At 32.8% G+C, this 16,829-nt stretch overlaps 1 protein-coding gene across 1 annotated transcript; it reads left to right on the top strand.

Annotated features, from left to right (window-relative positions):
- Nucleotides 1–2,079: 2,079 nt before the first annotated feature.
- On the top strand, nt 2,080–13,784 carry LOC124455136 (metal cation symporter ZIP14-like). Its single transcript, XM_047005860.1, has 10 exons — nt 2,080–2,428; nt 3,718–3,978; nt 4,214–4,594; nt 5,431–5,629; nt 5,880–6,049; nt 6,329–6,463; nt 6,836–6,940; nt 11,866–12,097; nt 13,227–13,414; nt 13,509–13,784. The coding sequence occupies exons 1-10, from the start codon at nt 2,087–2,089 to the stop codon at nt 13,644–13,646; spliced, it is 2,151 nt and encodes a 716-aa protein (XP_046861816.1). The 5' UTR covers nt 2,080–2,086; the 3' UTR covers nt 13,647–13,784.
- The last annotated feature ends 3,045 nt before the right edge of the window (nt 13,785–16,829 follow it).

Genomic DNA, 16,829 nt, shown 5'->3' with positions numbered 1-16,829 from the left:
ACCGATGTACCGGGACAACCACTGGGCACAACATGTGCGATGACAAAAACATCAAAGAGTCAGACACGAGTGACCCTTCTTTATAACCATTATTCTGTGGTATTATCAAATTAAACTTTCAAAGTTATTAAAATTAGTTTGATTCATTACGAATGGCTCAGCGTATGGCTTTAACGCAATTATAAAATCCCGGAAGCTTAATTATTTGCAGAGCCATTGAAGTTCTAATGTATGATCTCGTGCATACAAATTATGATATTAGCAGTTTTTTAATACATTCTGTGCAAAAGACGTACGCCTGGATTAAGATGAAGAAATTGGCGTACTGCGATAATTTCATTACTCATCATCATTCTGAGCCCCCGGGTGCACACACACACACACGTCAGCTACGTGCAAATGTACAGTGTGGCCCAAAAATGTCACCCCTACCCCAACGCCCCACCCTATAAAAATTACTCATCTCTTCTTGAATGCGCTTTATCTTACCTCTGGAAATTAAAATAGTTTGCTTCCATCATAGCGATTAATTCATTTGAGGTATAAATTAATTACAACGTTTATGTACAGTTCAATAACGTCAAGAATGATATTTGTATATGTGCGACATTTTTGGGGACACCTGCATATTACATATCTTTGTTACCATCATAAAAGCTTTTCTGCTCCTGGGAATTTAAATTTCAATATTGTTGTACGTTACGTAAACGTTGCGACGTACATTTGAATAAAACTGATGAAAGTGGAGGAACATATGATGCCACTTTCTCACATACCAGCCTAAATACAAATGCTAATTTTGAAAATCGCAAACACAATTAGTTTTATGTGAAGAAAGTTGGAACAAACATGCATACCACTCTTTCCGCACAACCTGACAGCCTTTTACTTCATTTATATTTAAAATTTATTATTGACAAACTCTATACTGTACATGTTGATAAATATATTAATTGTGTTTGATGTTTTCCTTAAGATATAACTAGTTATTTTAATTTTTGAGCAACCGACGTATGTTTAACGTTCACAAATTCTGGCTTTTATCAGTCCTTGTATCACATCCACTAAATTATTTTCACAAAACTAAAAAAGTAATACATAAAAACTTGATCCATCTTGGTCTGTCACACTTTGGCAAGAGAGAAAGTTTTCGCTGTTAGAATAATGTAGATTCTTAAGAATAAATATTCTTTATTTTTAGTTTTCTTTTTAAGAACGTTCTAAATTATCAATATAGCAGTTGACACTTGATACATCAACTACTAAACAAAATTTTTAATACAAACATGGACTAATAAGAGACAAAACAAAGTCTTTGAAATCATCTTCAGGTTTTTCACACACCTGACCGAAAAAACCTCTAAGCTGATATGAGATATTTTGTTTTTCATAGACGAAACAAACTTTAATCTGAAAATGTAAAAGGATAATACTGCAATATGAATATTATGTGTGTTCATCCAGAATAAACATGAATTATGTTTTTATCGAGTTACATAAATATTTTTGCCCATGGACTTGCATTGATTAAACTGTCATTTAATTGTGAGAGTTTAAAGTTTATTTGAATATTTAGATGAATCAAACGCAAGGTTTGAGCTGATGCTGTCGATTTAAAAGAACGCAAGGCGAGTAAAATTTTAAATGAAGTGGAAACTCATCTTTCAAGTAGTAATCGATCCGAACGAGATATTTTTGCATTTCGCGTTATAGTTTTTGCAGGAAAATAACCTTTTACAATTTTCAACAAAATTGGGAAACTATTTTGCAGCTATACGTTTGCATGACTTCTAGCATCAAATTTTTCGAAATTTAAAGCAAGGAGATTGGTAACTGTCACATAGCGGGCATCATGAAACACTTTAATGTCTTATCGAATGATCTAAGCGATTGGGCATGATGGTTGATGTAATGACGATTGACGTATGTCTGACAACCTTGTATGTAATACGCTATGCATAGAACATAATTGTGGCGTGGAGTATGTTAAAGTGTTCGGACCATTTAAGGTATAAGTACAATATTCATTGCTCTGTTATAATATCCTGATTATTTAGGAAAATTCCTCTTTGCGTACTATTTCACAATGGCGCTTCTTGATGCCACTAATTTTCTTTCAGTATTCTGTCTCTGCTTTTTTGTGCTGAGGGTTTTAGAGTCTTCGTATGGAATGAATAACACGGCGAAAGTATACAACACAACGATTTTCATGAATAGTACTTTTTCTAACAAGGTAAATCCGACAAAGCAAACTACACCGAATACAAGAAATGATTCAGATATTCATGGAGAACTTGAGTCTCGCGGAAAGATATTTGAGAATATTTTACAAACATTGCAAGTCGATGGCGAAATGAACGTTGAGAATCTTGAAAGTCTATTACAGAAACTGGGAATGAAAAATTGTTCAAAAGCAAGCCCATTCAAGGTAACAAATCAATATTCATTTTCACAGATTCTATTACTGTCGAAAAAAAAAATACGAACCGATAAAAATGTAATCATTTGTTATGTTTCACGTTAAAATAGCATGACGAGCATTTCTATAGAAATCTCAAGATCTCTAAATGAAGTTTTTCATTACTAAGGGGTCGTTCTACTTTGTGTGGTACAAGTATTTCAATTTGAAAGTACGATTACATTTGCTGCAAAAAATAACCTATTGTTGCAAAAGTTATTGCACTAATCTTTATTTTGCAAAGGAGGAAACTCCTTGACTCTTGAAAAGGTATAGCTATAAAAGTATATTTAACGCACGACAGCAACTGACGAACAATTATACATTATGTAGACCAACATTTTAATATTGTGGAAACTGTCGTCACCCTGGACACAGAGTGAGATTAAACGTGGATATTGTTATTTTTAATTGCTCAGCAAGTGCGCATGCACGATGAATGAAAATTCTCCAAACAATAAAAATGATTATGCTCTTTAGTGCTGTAGGCATGAACGATTTTCTGGTTTTTTCACTAATTCTACATCCAGTTTTAAGAACTGAAAGTGAAATTATGGCGAGCAAGGAAATACATGGAGAAGAAAAAGAAATGCACGTAAATTATAATAAGGTTTTAAAAACGCCATAATCAACTTGTGACATCAATAAAATGATGGTACCAGCGTGGTATCAATGGTTAAGGTCTTTCATTTCGTCGCTATTCCTTCGTCACTGTATCCAAGACAAGCTGGCGTTGTTGCAATTTTAAAAAAATATCGAAAGAAACAGAGTAGGAATATATTAGAAAAAATTAAAAGCATTAATTTTACTGATTATTATGTACAAACGTCTAATAATTGCACTATTCCAAACATTGAAATATGCTTGAGTGGCAACAGAAAGCACCGGCCGTGTAAATTCGGCACTCCACTTGAAAAATTTCCATAAAGCTCAGCTGGGCAATCTCGGCACAAGCATCTGTTGATGTGGGGCTTCCTGTCAGTGAATGTTCATAACTGAAATACTTTCTTCGTTTATGGGTGTGCAAAGATTTAGTTGGTGCGTTCCAGCTTTAATTTTTCTTCATGCATATACGCCTGACGCTTGTACTTCTGTAATTCATTTAGAGTTACTTACTTATATATTATTTTTTTTACTTTTTCTAGTCAATAGTTGAAAAGTGATTTGTGCATCCCCTTTTCGTGAATATACGTACTAGTTTTACTTTCATTAATGATTGATCTCAAGTTAAGTAATCAATTTTTATTATTTTTTCATAGTGTGTATCATTGCAGTCTTTGAAAAACATCCACAGTTTGGAAGAAGATGTTGTCATCAAAGAAAGTGTTTTTTCTCAGGTTTCAACAACGATTATAATTTCTTTGACTTTGCCCAAGTCAAAAACAATTTTCACAAGAGAATTTGATGCTTACGAAGAAATAAAGAAAAAATATTCCACAAGTGCAATATGTGAACAAATTGTTGATCAAATGCTGTACGATTTAAATAGAACACTTGGAATTAAGCTCAAGCGAGAGAAGGTTTGAATAATGATAATTCTATGTTTGCTTTTGAAAGGAGTTTCTGTGAAAGAAATCTTGAATGGTTTTGGGTAAATATTCTTCGATAGAGAGATCTGTTTTCACTTTTTCAGCATGCCTTGTGCATGACTACTAAACCTTTTTGCAACAATTGGGAATTGGGAGCACACCTATCAAAGAGATGTTATTACTCAAACAAATAATTTTTACACGAATTTTTTGCTGCATTTTGCAGTGTTTTTCAGCAGCTGATTTGCTAGTTGACCTGAATCTTCCTATTAATGGTAATATTAAAAAGAAAATGGTCCCAAAACTACACATGGCAATCATCTCCAAACTTCTTCAAAAACAATGTATCAAAATAAAATACGAAAATCCATTACCTTGTACTTCGTATTTTGCGATCAATCTTTTTCAAGAGTACGCTCATAATAACGTTATTTACAAAGAAAGCGTTCAAGAGCTAATGAAGAACTTAAAACTTGGTCGGCAGCTCAAGAATGAAAATTACTTGCAAGAAGAGTTATCGGAAAACAAGTTTGCTAGGCGCAAAAGAAGACGTTCTTCAAATCTACGCAAAAATCAGCATGAAAATTTCTCCAATGTCTATGAAAAAGTTAGTGATAATAATTATACAGAAATAGCATTTTCTGAAGAGTTTATAATCAAAGTTATATAGTATTAAGGTTGCGTTTGTATGTGTAGGATTCACAGGATCGTAGTTTAGTGCAAAAACTTTACACGGAAGATTGGATAATGTTTGCAATTGATCAAAATGGTATACTTCGTATATTTCAAAAATTTCAAATTAGATATTTCAAAGTCACACAGAAAGTCATATATAGGAAATCTGAAGTGTCAAATTCAATATGTTCATGCATCTTGCACAAAACGATTTTGAATGATCTGAAGCTAATGTTTGAGGTATACTTACGAACAATAAATTTGAGATAACTTTGTAATAGTGAGATAACTTTGATTTACTCATCAGATTTATAGTGAAATGACCTCGCAAAGACGCTTCCACCTTTTCGAAAAAGACATAACTCAAGTGAACATCGTATATTCTTTCCATTAAGCCATGTTTATGCATGCAAAAAAATTATGATGTTATTTTTGCATCCAGGTGATATGTGGGCGAAGGAAAATTTTTTTAGCCCACTCCCTCTACCAAGATTGATTGCTCGGCAAGACTTTTAATTGTAAAATCAGTGGTGCATGTAGACATCAAATTGTCTGCAAGAGATTTTCTGCGCTGCTCATTTACTGTACAGTCTAAGAATGTGTAGTGAACATTATTGCTCTGAAACTTACTTTACATGGCAAGCATAGTCTGCGTATGCTATCTCTAGCTTTTCTTTCAAATGCTGATTTTTTATTATCTCAAATAATTACTTTAGCTGAAGACATTATTATTGATAAAAACTGCTCAACATCCATATTCTCTTTCAGTGTTACTCTGTTGACGAGCTTTTCTCAATATATCACGTGAATAAACACGATGGCTTCAATATTAAACGTTTTGAAAGTTTATCAATAGCTCTTATCGATCAAATCGAAAGTAATGTGTGCGTTGATGAACACAATGATAAAGACGTAGGCAATGATAAAAACAACTACGATAAAGAAACAAAAACTCCCAATGTGGCAGGTATTTATAAAGCAAGTATTACGTTTTTGTACTCCAAACTTCAACAATATTACACAATAGACTTAAAGGTCACATGATCACGTTTGCCATCTTTTCGAAAAATTCATTACACGAAGTTTTTTAAGACATTCTTTTTGCTTGCTTTTTACATTTTATTTCAACCAGAGCATGAGCTTAATAAGAGAAATGAAAAGAATGATTGAAAAGTCATATGATGTACATTAACAATGTTTGTTACTTTTACATAAAGTTTCAGTATGGGGATTTGGAGTTGCTGCTGCTTCGGTTGTCAGTCTCATATCCGTTTTAATGATCATACCACTGCTACGTACGTCATTCTACAAAAAATCTCTTGTGTTTCTCATTGCTTTGGCTGTGGGTACCTTGGTTGGCGATGCATTGTTTCATCTGCTTCCACGAGTATGTATTTTTTTGAAATTTCACTTCAGAAAATTATTAAATATAGAAATCACTTGGAAGGAGAAAACATTCGATTAATAATTCAAGACGATCTTTTGTCACTAGTGAATATAGTTTGAACCCGGCAGTATCTTTATACGTTTGTAGATGTAGATTGTCCAGTATAATGGAGTCTTGTAAATGAAAGTTGGTGTACGCGATGACTTAGCAGTAGTCACTTGCAATTACAAAGATTTGACTATCTTTTAATCAAATTTAATTGAATTTGTCTCGCTTCAGGCAACAGGCTTCAGTTATGTTGGAACTGATAAAGATCACTTTTGGAGATTTTTTTCAGTTCTTGGTGGAATTTATGGGTTTTTTATTTTCGAAACAACAGTCCATCTTGTTTTGCGACAAAAACGCACGATACAGGTAAGCTATATTGCTTGACCATTAATTAATATCATGAAGGTAGAATGCTTTTAAAATTTTACCTCTGTTTTTTATTGTGAAAGTTCGCCCTTTTTACTCGTTGACAATAGTTTGAGTAATACCATCCATCCATGCAATCGTGTATAGTAAAATTTTTCAAAAAATAATTTCTTTCTATTTGAATGCATTTATTTTATGCGTTTAAAATTGACGACAAAATTTTTAGTATAAACATTAAATCATCTTCAGTATATGAATGAAGTTAAATAATCTATATAATTTTTCTTACTTTCGGATGGGTTTACTATCTCTATTATAATATATTAAAAACAACCGAATCATAAAATATTCTCATATTTTCATAATTCATAGATTACAAGTAAAAAGCAAAAATGCATCGACAAAAATTTGGCGACAAAAACAGATGAAAGGAATGGAAAGAAGATGGATAATCCAATATTCATCATTTCCAACAAGGTAAACAATTATTTAGACAGTCCAACTGTAAAATATAGCATGAAAGGCTTAGGTCGTAAGCCGAGTGACAGAATAGCCATGATTGCGAAAAAATTGTTTGATATTTTATTTTTCTTACTGATTTTAAATTTCGATATAATTTTAGCTGGGTTTTTTTTTGCATGCACCGTGCAGTTTTAATTTATTTAAATGCCTTCGTGATTTCAGAAGCAAACACGAAGAATGACGTTTACTTAAATACTTAATTGCGAAAATTGAAGATTTAGAAAAAGCAGAGTACAAATTCCCTATTTTTTTGGAATCCACCAGAAAGGATAAAATGCCGCCAATTTAATGGACTCGAAATCAATGCGTTTTTTCATTACTTTTTACCTTCAACTAAAACACAAGAGATAAAATATCTAATAAAATATTATATTTTATGAATTTATATATCAAAAAAACCTTCCTTGGCATTCCACGATCAAAGCAAAAATTTACAAGCATTACACAGCTTTATTTTCATAAAATCTTACGAAAAATTTAACCACGTTAAATCATAGAGTTATCCAGCAAGTAATATTTTAAACAATATTTGATTTGAATTGAACAATTGCATTTGGTCAAACTTTAAAATTTAAAAGAATGAATGAACATATGAACACATGAATCAACTTCGAATTGCAATAATTACGTACATATAATATCGTCAAATTTTGTTTCATAATTGCTAGGCCTAAAACAATTTACTATAAGCCACTGTACGAATGAAGTCGAAAAACGATTGACCACTTTTTGACAGATTTCCACATATTGGGGAGGAATTCATATATCTTTAAAGTGATCATGCAAGCCAGCCTACACAAACTAGTTGTCGGACATTAATAGCTACATGGTTGTTAAATGGCAGCTGAAAACGTTCAACTGCACGCTACGCCATATGCAGGACTTTATTGATTTCTGTATCTTAGCACCTATCGTAAAATCAACAAAATCCAAATGGACATTTTGTAATTATGTTCATAGACTAGTTTTTCAAATGAACATTCTGTGTGTTTACGAAAATATTAATTCATCGCACAAATTAAATTTTCTGTTGATGTCTTTCTACATTTTCATGCTATATTATTTTCTGCAGCGCATTAATGTTGAAGTACAACTTGTTTCCATTAAAAATAACACTAAACTTTGAAATTATTATCATACTATCATCATAGATATTTCTGAAATTGAACACTGTTAACTTTGAATTATTTTACTGAAAATGAATTTAATTGATCAGAAATTTAAATATTTGAAATTGTTTAACCATGTTACAATGATGGAAAAAATTAAAGCTTATGACATATGATTTTCACAGTACACGGCAACAAGCTTATCTACTATGAAAGGAGTCATTGTTTTTTTTTTACATACTACAAGACGAATAATACAAGGTTGAGAATTTTGACAAACGTCTGCTAGGTTGCTAGCTGTTTTTTCGTATGTTCAAATGCAATTCTGAGCAGATTAAGTCAGACGATTTCTAACATTTACGGTTTCGTTTGAAAACATTCTGAAAACTGTATAGAACCTTTATTCCTTCGCTTCTCAAAGCGTTATTTTTCCAAAAAAATATGAGACAGTTTAAGGTTGCATTGATAGTTAAAAGACATGTGTCATAGTAATGTATTACCGTTCGCATCTCTTTATTTATATTCTCTAAGTAGGATGTTGCTTTGAGACAGATGATAATAAGTGAAGGCAATGAGCAGATAAATACACACGCAACAGCCAAAACACATGTTGATGTTTTCTTGACTTTCATCAAAGTTGTTTTGTTTTTCATTATGTCGATACTGGATTCTGAAGAGGAAGGAACAACGACACTTTCTTGCAGATTTCTTGCAAATTTATGCAGCTTAAAGTATACGAAGAGCATGACAATTAGGAGAATAGATAACAGAAATATTGACAGGAATGTTCCATCTTTTTTCTTCCAAAAACAAAGCACAACAACTGATATAATCGTCATTTGCAAAACCAACATTACCATAAACAGTCTTCGTTTAGTGACTGATCTCTCGTGGAAAAATGGGAATATCAACGCCATGTATCGCTCCACATTCATCATCAACAATATAACAAACGAATTAGAATATAAAATTAGACGAATATAACGAACGATATTTTCATTAAGAGGTCTTTTTCCATCTTCATACAGCCGCCATATTGCACGATGCGCGAGGTCGGAATGAACAAAACTAGATAGAAGAAGATCATTACAAGATAGCAGTAGAATCATAAAATAACATGTCTTATTTCGAAGGTTTATTGAGCTTACGAAAGTCAAGATAACCATTGAGTTCAAAAATACGCCACATACTGCAAAGAACAAGTTTATTATGCAGATAATAGCCAAATAAATTTGAAAATGTGTCATCCTCTTTAATCGTATATTTGTATTTCTTGATGCTGTAATGTGGCTTAAAAAAAGAGCGACAGCATACTATTTTCAAATGAAAGTTTTGAGACTACGTCAATAACTCCTCTTAATTTTTATACACAGATGACATAGACAAAGAAAATAAGAATTTGCATAATCGAAAAAGATGCCGTATAATCGTATAATAAGTATGGAATTAGATATACTAGATAATTAGACAATTTAGTTATAAGTGCATACAACGGTATCGAGTTGAATACCCATTTCTTAAAAGTAACTAATGTAGCAAAGTAAAAGATAGTGAATTTTTTTACAGAGTAGATATTATTTACTATGCAGTACTACAAAACTGTTTGATTGCAAATGTAAATTCAATAATTTATTTAATGAGCTGAGCAAATAATATATATTTGCAGTACGTACAAATATTACATTCAACAAGTAAAGTTAACATTTTTGCAGTATAAGTAAAGATATATAACTTGAAAGACTAAAGCTTGGGCATGATAGAACAAGCCGCAGTACTTCTCGAAACAGATGAGTACAGCTGGCATGCTATTTGCTATGGCAAGGAAAACAGAATTTTTGAAGAGAAGTACAAATATATGACAGCTTCTGGAACAAGATTTAAATGGCAGTGTTGCAGCGAAAAAGCTGGCCAGTAGAGAAATGAGAAAGAGTGTTTTCAGATCAATCAATTTTCCAGTTAACACTGGAGGAAAAACATTAGTTACAAGGAGGTTAGGGGAGCACTCTCTTCTATTTAACAGAACAGGAAAATACGTGTATGGGGATGTGTGAATTGCTATTGAGACTGCTGCCTTCACGGTGATTAAGTCGGTTAGATATTTTGAGTTGAGCTGAATACAATGTGCTGTTCTGTCGCAATCTTTTGTGTTATAAAAAATCTTCTAATAAGGTTTTCATTATCGTGGCTTGCAAGTACAATAATAGCCGTACAATCATCAGATAACTGGTTTCGAAGGGACATTGAGCTAAGGAAAGTCAAGATAACCATCAAGTTCAAAAATACGCCATATAATGCAAAAAAAATCTTATTATATACAGATGAGAACAAAGTGAATAAGAGAATATGTTTTTATTTTTTAATGCAGTACTATATGGCTTACCAAAAAAGCGACAGCAAACTATTTTTTACAATTGCATGGTTGACACTCAAGAGAACATTAATTTGAATACATACAAAGAAAATGAGAATTTCATAATCCTATCACTGTAAAAACTGATTGGTTGAAATAACCATATGATTGGTTAAAGTAACCATAAAAATATTGGTTAAAGTGGTTAAATGCGTCTGAGGTAACTAATTTTATGGTTATTTTTAACCAATCAGTTTTTACAGTGAGGGAAAACAGATGTCGTGTAACTACATAACGAGACAAATTAGTGCATAGAACGCACGGTAACATGTTGAATATCTACTCATTAAAAATAATTTAGGACAGCAAGCTGAAATATAGTGAATTTCTTGACAGAGTAAAATATTGTTTCCTTGTACTGCAAAAGTGCTAGGTTACAAATGTTAATTCGATAATTCGTATTTTGACAGTATCAGGTACAAATAAAATATTCCACAAGTAAAATAAGCACTTTCGCAGGAAAGTAAAGACTTTTATATTCTAAAACCTGTCTGATCTTAAGAAAAGACAGCTAAAAAAACAAAACTTGGTCGTGAAAGAGAGCACAGTAGTTGTTCTGTTAACGGATAAGCACAGCTGGTCTGCTAAGACAAGGAGATTTTAAAGAAAAAGAAGTACAATCATACAACTATTATATGTTGTTGTATATGTTGTATAGGTTGTTAGTAAAAACTTGTTTCAATAAGCTGTGTTGCAGTGAAAAAGCCTCTTTACCATCATTCACACAAAGAAAAGATTGAAATCGTTCAAGGAGCAAAAAACTGGTCTGGATACAATGGGGTGTTCTGTTGCAACTTTGTGTGAGATAACAAAAAATTATGTGGTGAAGCTTTCATTTATGTGAAATATCATATAATAAGCAGCAACAAATCGTGACTTGCAAGAAAGAAGATAAATCTTTGTCTTTTTCAGGCAATTTTCAGTGAAAGCCCTGGCCTAAGCCATATTGAATATCTTTGGGACATAATGAAGAAGTTAGATAGAAAGCCTTGTAGAGTTTATAGTGGAACTTAATCTCCATGGAATGGAATTTATGGCTATTATAAACATAGCCTGTTCACATCGATGATTTATTTGTGCAGCTGTGCAAATGTAAAGAGTTTTAAAATATAACGTTTCTACAAACAATTATGATTACTTTTGGGGGGGAACTAAAACTTTTCTACAAAGCTCTGATGCACAGCATTTTTTCAACTCACACACCAACAATAAAATACCAGGCAAAAGTTCCAGTAAAATTCATGTTTGCATGTTTAACATATTCCTTTCAAAACATAAAGTTTGCATCAGTTCCATATTTCGGCTTCGCCTTGTTACTTTTAAGATGAACGAAAAATATAATATTATTTCTTTCAATATAGATGAATGAAAAAGAAGAATATGCTGTGGCAATGAACGGTCATAAATTTGAAATTGAAGATGATATTGATGATAAAAAGCACATTGCACCAATGGCTTGGACAGTTATTATGGGTGATACTTTGCACAACATTGCTGATGGGATTGCTATTGGTGTTGCCTTTAGTGATAATATTGCAGGGGGGATTAGCACATCCATTGCTGTATTATGTCATGAAGTTCCCCATGAGCTAGGTAAATCTAAATTTACGTAAAAGCCCAAACGACCTTGCGGACTGAATGTAAAATCAAACTTTTTAGTGGCATATATCTTATGTGCCATTCATAATGACCAGTTCGTGTATTCTAAAAACAAGCTCACACTTGCAGTCATTGATTGCGACTCAGAAATGGCGCTCCCATTGAGCAACGGCAAACTCATTTTTCTATCAATGGTAAGATTTTGCATAAATATTTAAAATCAAGCAGTCGATGGAGTGAAAATGCTTTCCTGGAATAATTATAAGATGATTTTCTAGCCCCATTCAGTAAGTGTGAGCTTTTAGGATACGGTTGTCAATGTTTATATTCAGTTGACAACAGGCAAGCTATTTTTAAGATGTAGCAACATGCCACGGCGAAACGGAATTACCAACTTACATAGCATATAAGGACTAAGTAATTATTTTTTAACATGCTATAGTCAAGTGTCGTTACTACGGACACTCTAGAGACCACAAGTTGTTTGTCCGTAATGGTGGGTCGCGAAATAAATGACTCGTTTATTGTTTAAAAAGGGTTTGTTTCTAACTCATAATTTCAAAAATTAAATGTCCAGCACAAAATTATGATGAATTACTTAGAGATTTCTCAAGTGTTAACTCTCTACAGATAAATGGGCAATAAAGAGAAAGTAGCTATATCCTTTAGCACTAACTGAAGAAAATAGACGATTTTTAGGTCACATTCTTCTGGCCGCTATCGAAAAGCTTTTAAAAAGATAAAATTAAAAGGCCGAGCAAACATTTGTGGGAAGAAAGTAAACATAGGAGTTGATATGGAACTTGAGACTCTAGGGAAGTTTAAATTAGGTATAGCTATGAAAAAGAGCGATTTATTCATTTGTTATAGTGAAGGCTGTCAAAATAAATGATTGGGAGAACACGGAGTGTCCAAATTCTGTCCAAATACAATCGTGAGAGTGTATGATTTTAATGCATTTCATAACATTTTTAGTTGTTGGTGAATCTGCCGTCCGTAGGGTCCATTAGGCGAGAGTTGGTTGTTTTTGATTGATACATCAAGAAAAACAAGATTATATTACTATATCTATTTTAACATATGTGAGTATTTTCAAACGAGAAAATATGTGGTTGTGTTTTAGGTGACTTTGTTGTGTTGCTCTCGGCGGGAATGAGTGTTCGACAAGCTGTTGTTGCCAACTTTTTGTCATCGTGTTTCTGTTTTATGGGTCTTGTACTTGGAAAGAAAATTGGTGAGATTGAAGATGCTAATTTGTGGATACTCGGCGTTACTGGAGGATTTTTCTTGTACATTGCTCTCACAAACAAAGTAAGTGTAATTTTATGTATACGCGTCAGACGTGGAAACTCGATTAACTGTAATGCTGCTGATAATCAAAGTACGTATCATTTTCTTTTTTTAGTTACCTGAGTTGATGCACGTGACTGAAGAAAGTGACCAATCAAAGATCACCTTATTTCTTCTACAGAATACTGGAGTTATAATTGGCTTTGTCGGCATGTTTTTCTTGGCTTATTACAAAAAGGAAATAAATATTTAGCTATAGTTATTGCACTTGACTGCACAATTACTTTCATTGCTTTGCTGTACAATGTTTAAACACATAATCTTTTTGTGGCTTTAGCTGTATGTTAACAATGAATAACGATAACTTAGTAATAAATAACGACAAAATGGATTTATATGTATGCCAATCGTTTGAAAAGGTTTCTCCAATTTTTTTTCACAATTGCAATGATTTCAATGCTATCAAACATTTCTTTTCATGAGTATTTAGCGCCCATTTATGTTTTTGTTCTTTACTAGTTATTTTCTTATAAACATAAATGGAAAGCAGCCTTTAGGTTGGCTGCCTTTGTCGCTGGCTTATTCCTTGCGCGAACATCAACTTCACAATAATATAGATGTGAAAATATGACTTTAACATGCTCACTAGACAATATTGAACGTCCAAGAACTTTTTCACGAAGAATGGATGAAAACTCTTCAACTAGCTCATTATAGCACTGATAGGTGCTTGGAACTTCAAGTAAAGAATCACAAGTATGCTCAACAGGCCTACAGGCTAAGCCATTTAAGTCGGTGAATGTGATTTTCAACTACATTTCTGGCAGAACCGCCCTGATTCCAGTAGTGAACTGAATACATGCAATGACGTTACTTCCAAGAGATTAAATGAATTAGGTCAATTGGTCTAACGTAACAAAGATGCATCAAGCAATTTAGTGACTGAATTCTGTGTAGGCTTTTTTAATCACAAAACAAGAAAATGACGTCATACATGACGTCATATATTTGATGTAAATTATATTTAATATTTAATTTTATTTTAACTAAGTTTATTAAATCTACTTCATTCAGTAGCTATGTACTTGCTGGCTACCAACATGTACACACTGCGCACCTGTTTTTGTAATGTACACTGTTGTATTTAATAAATGCAGTGTTGTAGGAGATGTACCCAAAGGTTAAGAAATGAAAAAGAAACGTGAATATTCATGATAGCTACAATAAATAATGTTATGAGAAATGGCCCCTAATTTTGACACCGTTTTTTTCCCAAAACAAAACGAAATGGGAGGGGAAACCGGTGGATCCGGTAAGAACCCCTCCAATAAAAGAAAAGATCAAAAATTTAGAAAAATTTCCTTAATTTTTTGTACCATTAAGAAGTTTCATATTTTTGTTGTTTTCAATGATCCCGATGATCTACTTCAACAAGTAGCGTAGTCAGATCGTGCGTTACGGCCGTATGCATATTTGAATTTACAGGGCGACAAAAAAGCGGGCTGATTACCCTATTGACACAGCAAATATTTTTTACTCGAGCAAAAGTAACGCAAACTTTGGTAGAGAACAAAAAAAAAAGAGCTATACTAATAGCAAGAAACTAATAGCAGCCATATATATATCATATGAAAAAATTATTCAGTACGAACGACCTGACCATTCCCCTGTCGAATTGACGTCATTACTTGCAAAAAAATCATTTTTGATGTCTACTAGACTTCATTCGATTCAAAATTTCCATGTTGCTTCATTAAGACCTTCATTAATAGCTGGCTTTCACTCGTGTGTTTGGTCAGAAAATTTAATAATTGTGAAAATTTAGTTTTACGGAAATTTTTAACGGTTGAATTTGAAAATATTAACAAAAGTCGCAAGTGTAAATCTTTCAATAAGAACACTTGTTTCTTGGTGCTTTTGTTGGTCGTTCATTCATTGTCCAGTTAGTAGGCCAATAGAAATAGCTACTCTATAAAAAACACGTTATATGTTTGTAAATGATGATCGTCCAGGTTAATAAAGTCCTGAGAAGGACTGTTTTTGATGTTGTTGACTGACGTTTCGACAACCTTAGCGGTAGTCATTGTTGTAGTGATCACTACAACATTATTTACCCAGAAATTCAATGAACCCTACCTACAGCATTGCAATTTTCTTTATAAACGTTAAATAAAATAAGTAAAAGGAAGTGTGTGAAAGCCAGCTATTTTCTCACAGAAAGTGACATCTTTTATTGACATTTTTTTATTTGGATGTTTTTCATGATTAAGGTTAAAATTATAAAAATAGACCATCAGGATCCTTTTTAACTGTCTAATGCAGTTACTCATACAACACGTGTCTACTTACCTTACAAACCACCAGACATGGATCGTGTTTTTCCACTCGCTTGTTTTTCATCGTAGAATATATTCCGTTTTTATTGTTCAAAAATTTCAATGCTAATGTTCATAAATACATATGCCGTTATGTGATGTCCATTCAATATGTTTATACTATTCCAAACATGAAGTTACCGGTAGCTACTAAGTAGCGACTGATATCATGAATCGCCATTTCCATATATTACCATTTACAATGCACTCTTATGGTAACTTCAAGCAAAGGAAAAGGGATCACTACAACATCCCAGTTATATCATCACTCAAAGAATGCTTAGTGCAGAGTTGATCTTCTGTGAGTATCAGTTGACCACCTTTAGGTGGGCTCATATAACAATTGGGCACATCATCATTACATGAACATACAACTGACATCAACAAAGAATCCAAACTACAAATGAACATTCTTGGCCAAGAATCACCATGACACACGAGTAATGACAAACTAGTAAGAGTAATTGAAGTGAGTGACACAGGTGGTAAAGGGACTTTTACAACTCTATCCATGTGGGATCTACAATATAAGAAAATATGAAACATATGTTTCGAGATTTCATGATGACTAACTCTACATATGACGTTAATTTGCGTTTTGTAATTCTTAATCAGATATATTGAGAATGAGCAAATTGCAAGTTGTTGCCTTCAACTGTCATCGATGACAAGTTACTGAAAGACGTCTCATTTAATTTGGGAATAATTCGATAAAGAAGCTTTTTCCGATATTTGTGAAATCAAGTGAGTTTGGAAACAGGTGTCACTGTAAAATGCTTGGATCATGATCTTCAGCCTTTAATCGTTTGAAACTTGGTGCATTGTTCAAACTCAAGTGACTAAAGCTATTCGAGCAATTTAGGTCATAATTAGATATGACCTTATTCATCTGGTTTTAAAATTTCCATCAAATAAAAAATGCGTCTGTGCCGTTGCTATTTAAAACAGTTGCGTCAGGTTCATCCTGCATATTGTGAGCTTTGATTGTCGGAGAGTCTTGCGTCAATTGCTAAGTCGGTGTTTTCAGAATTTGTATTATTAGATACAAACACAAAATTTCT

This window comes from Xenia sp. Carnegie-2017, unplaced genomic scaffold (genome assembly GCF_021976095.1).
Source record: "Xenia sp. Carnegie-2017 unplaced genomic scaffold, XeniaSp_v1 HiC_scaffold_30, whole genome shotgun sequence".
Lineage (NCBI taxonomy): Eukaryota > Metazoa > Cnidaria > Anthozoa > Malacalcyonacea > Xeniidae > Xenia > Xenia sp. Carnegie-2017.
This window is presented reverse-complemented; position numbering and strand designations above follow the sequence as displayed.

Bases quoted from the DNA above. Each gene is read 5' to 3' on its own strand.
- LOC124455136 (XM_047005860.1), top strand. From the start codon at position 2,087: ATGGCGCTTCTTGATGCCACTAATTTTCTTTCAGTATTCTGTCTCTGC. The intron at 5,630-5,879 runs GTATTTATAAAG...TTTTACATAAAG, and splicing joins AAAAACTCCCAATGTGGCAG to TTTCAGTATGGGGATTTGGA. The intron at 13,415-13,508 runs GTAAGTGTAATT...TTCTTTTTTTAG, and splicing joins ACATTGCTCTCACAAACAAA to TTACCTGAGTTGATGCACGT.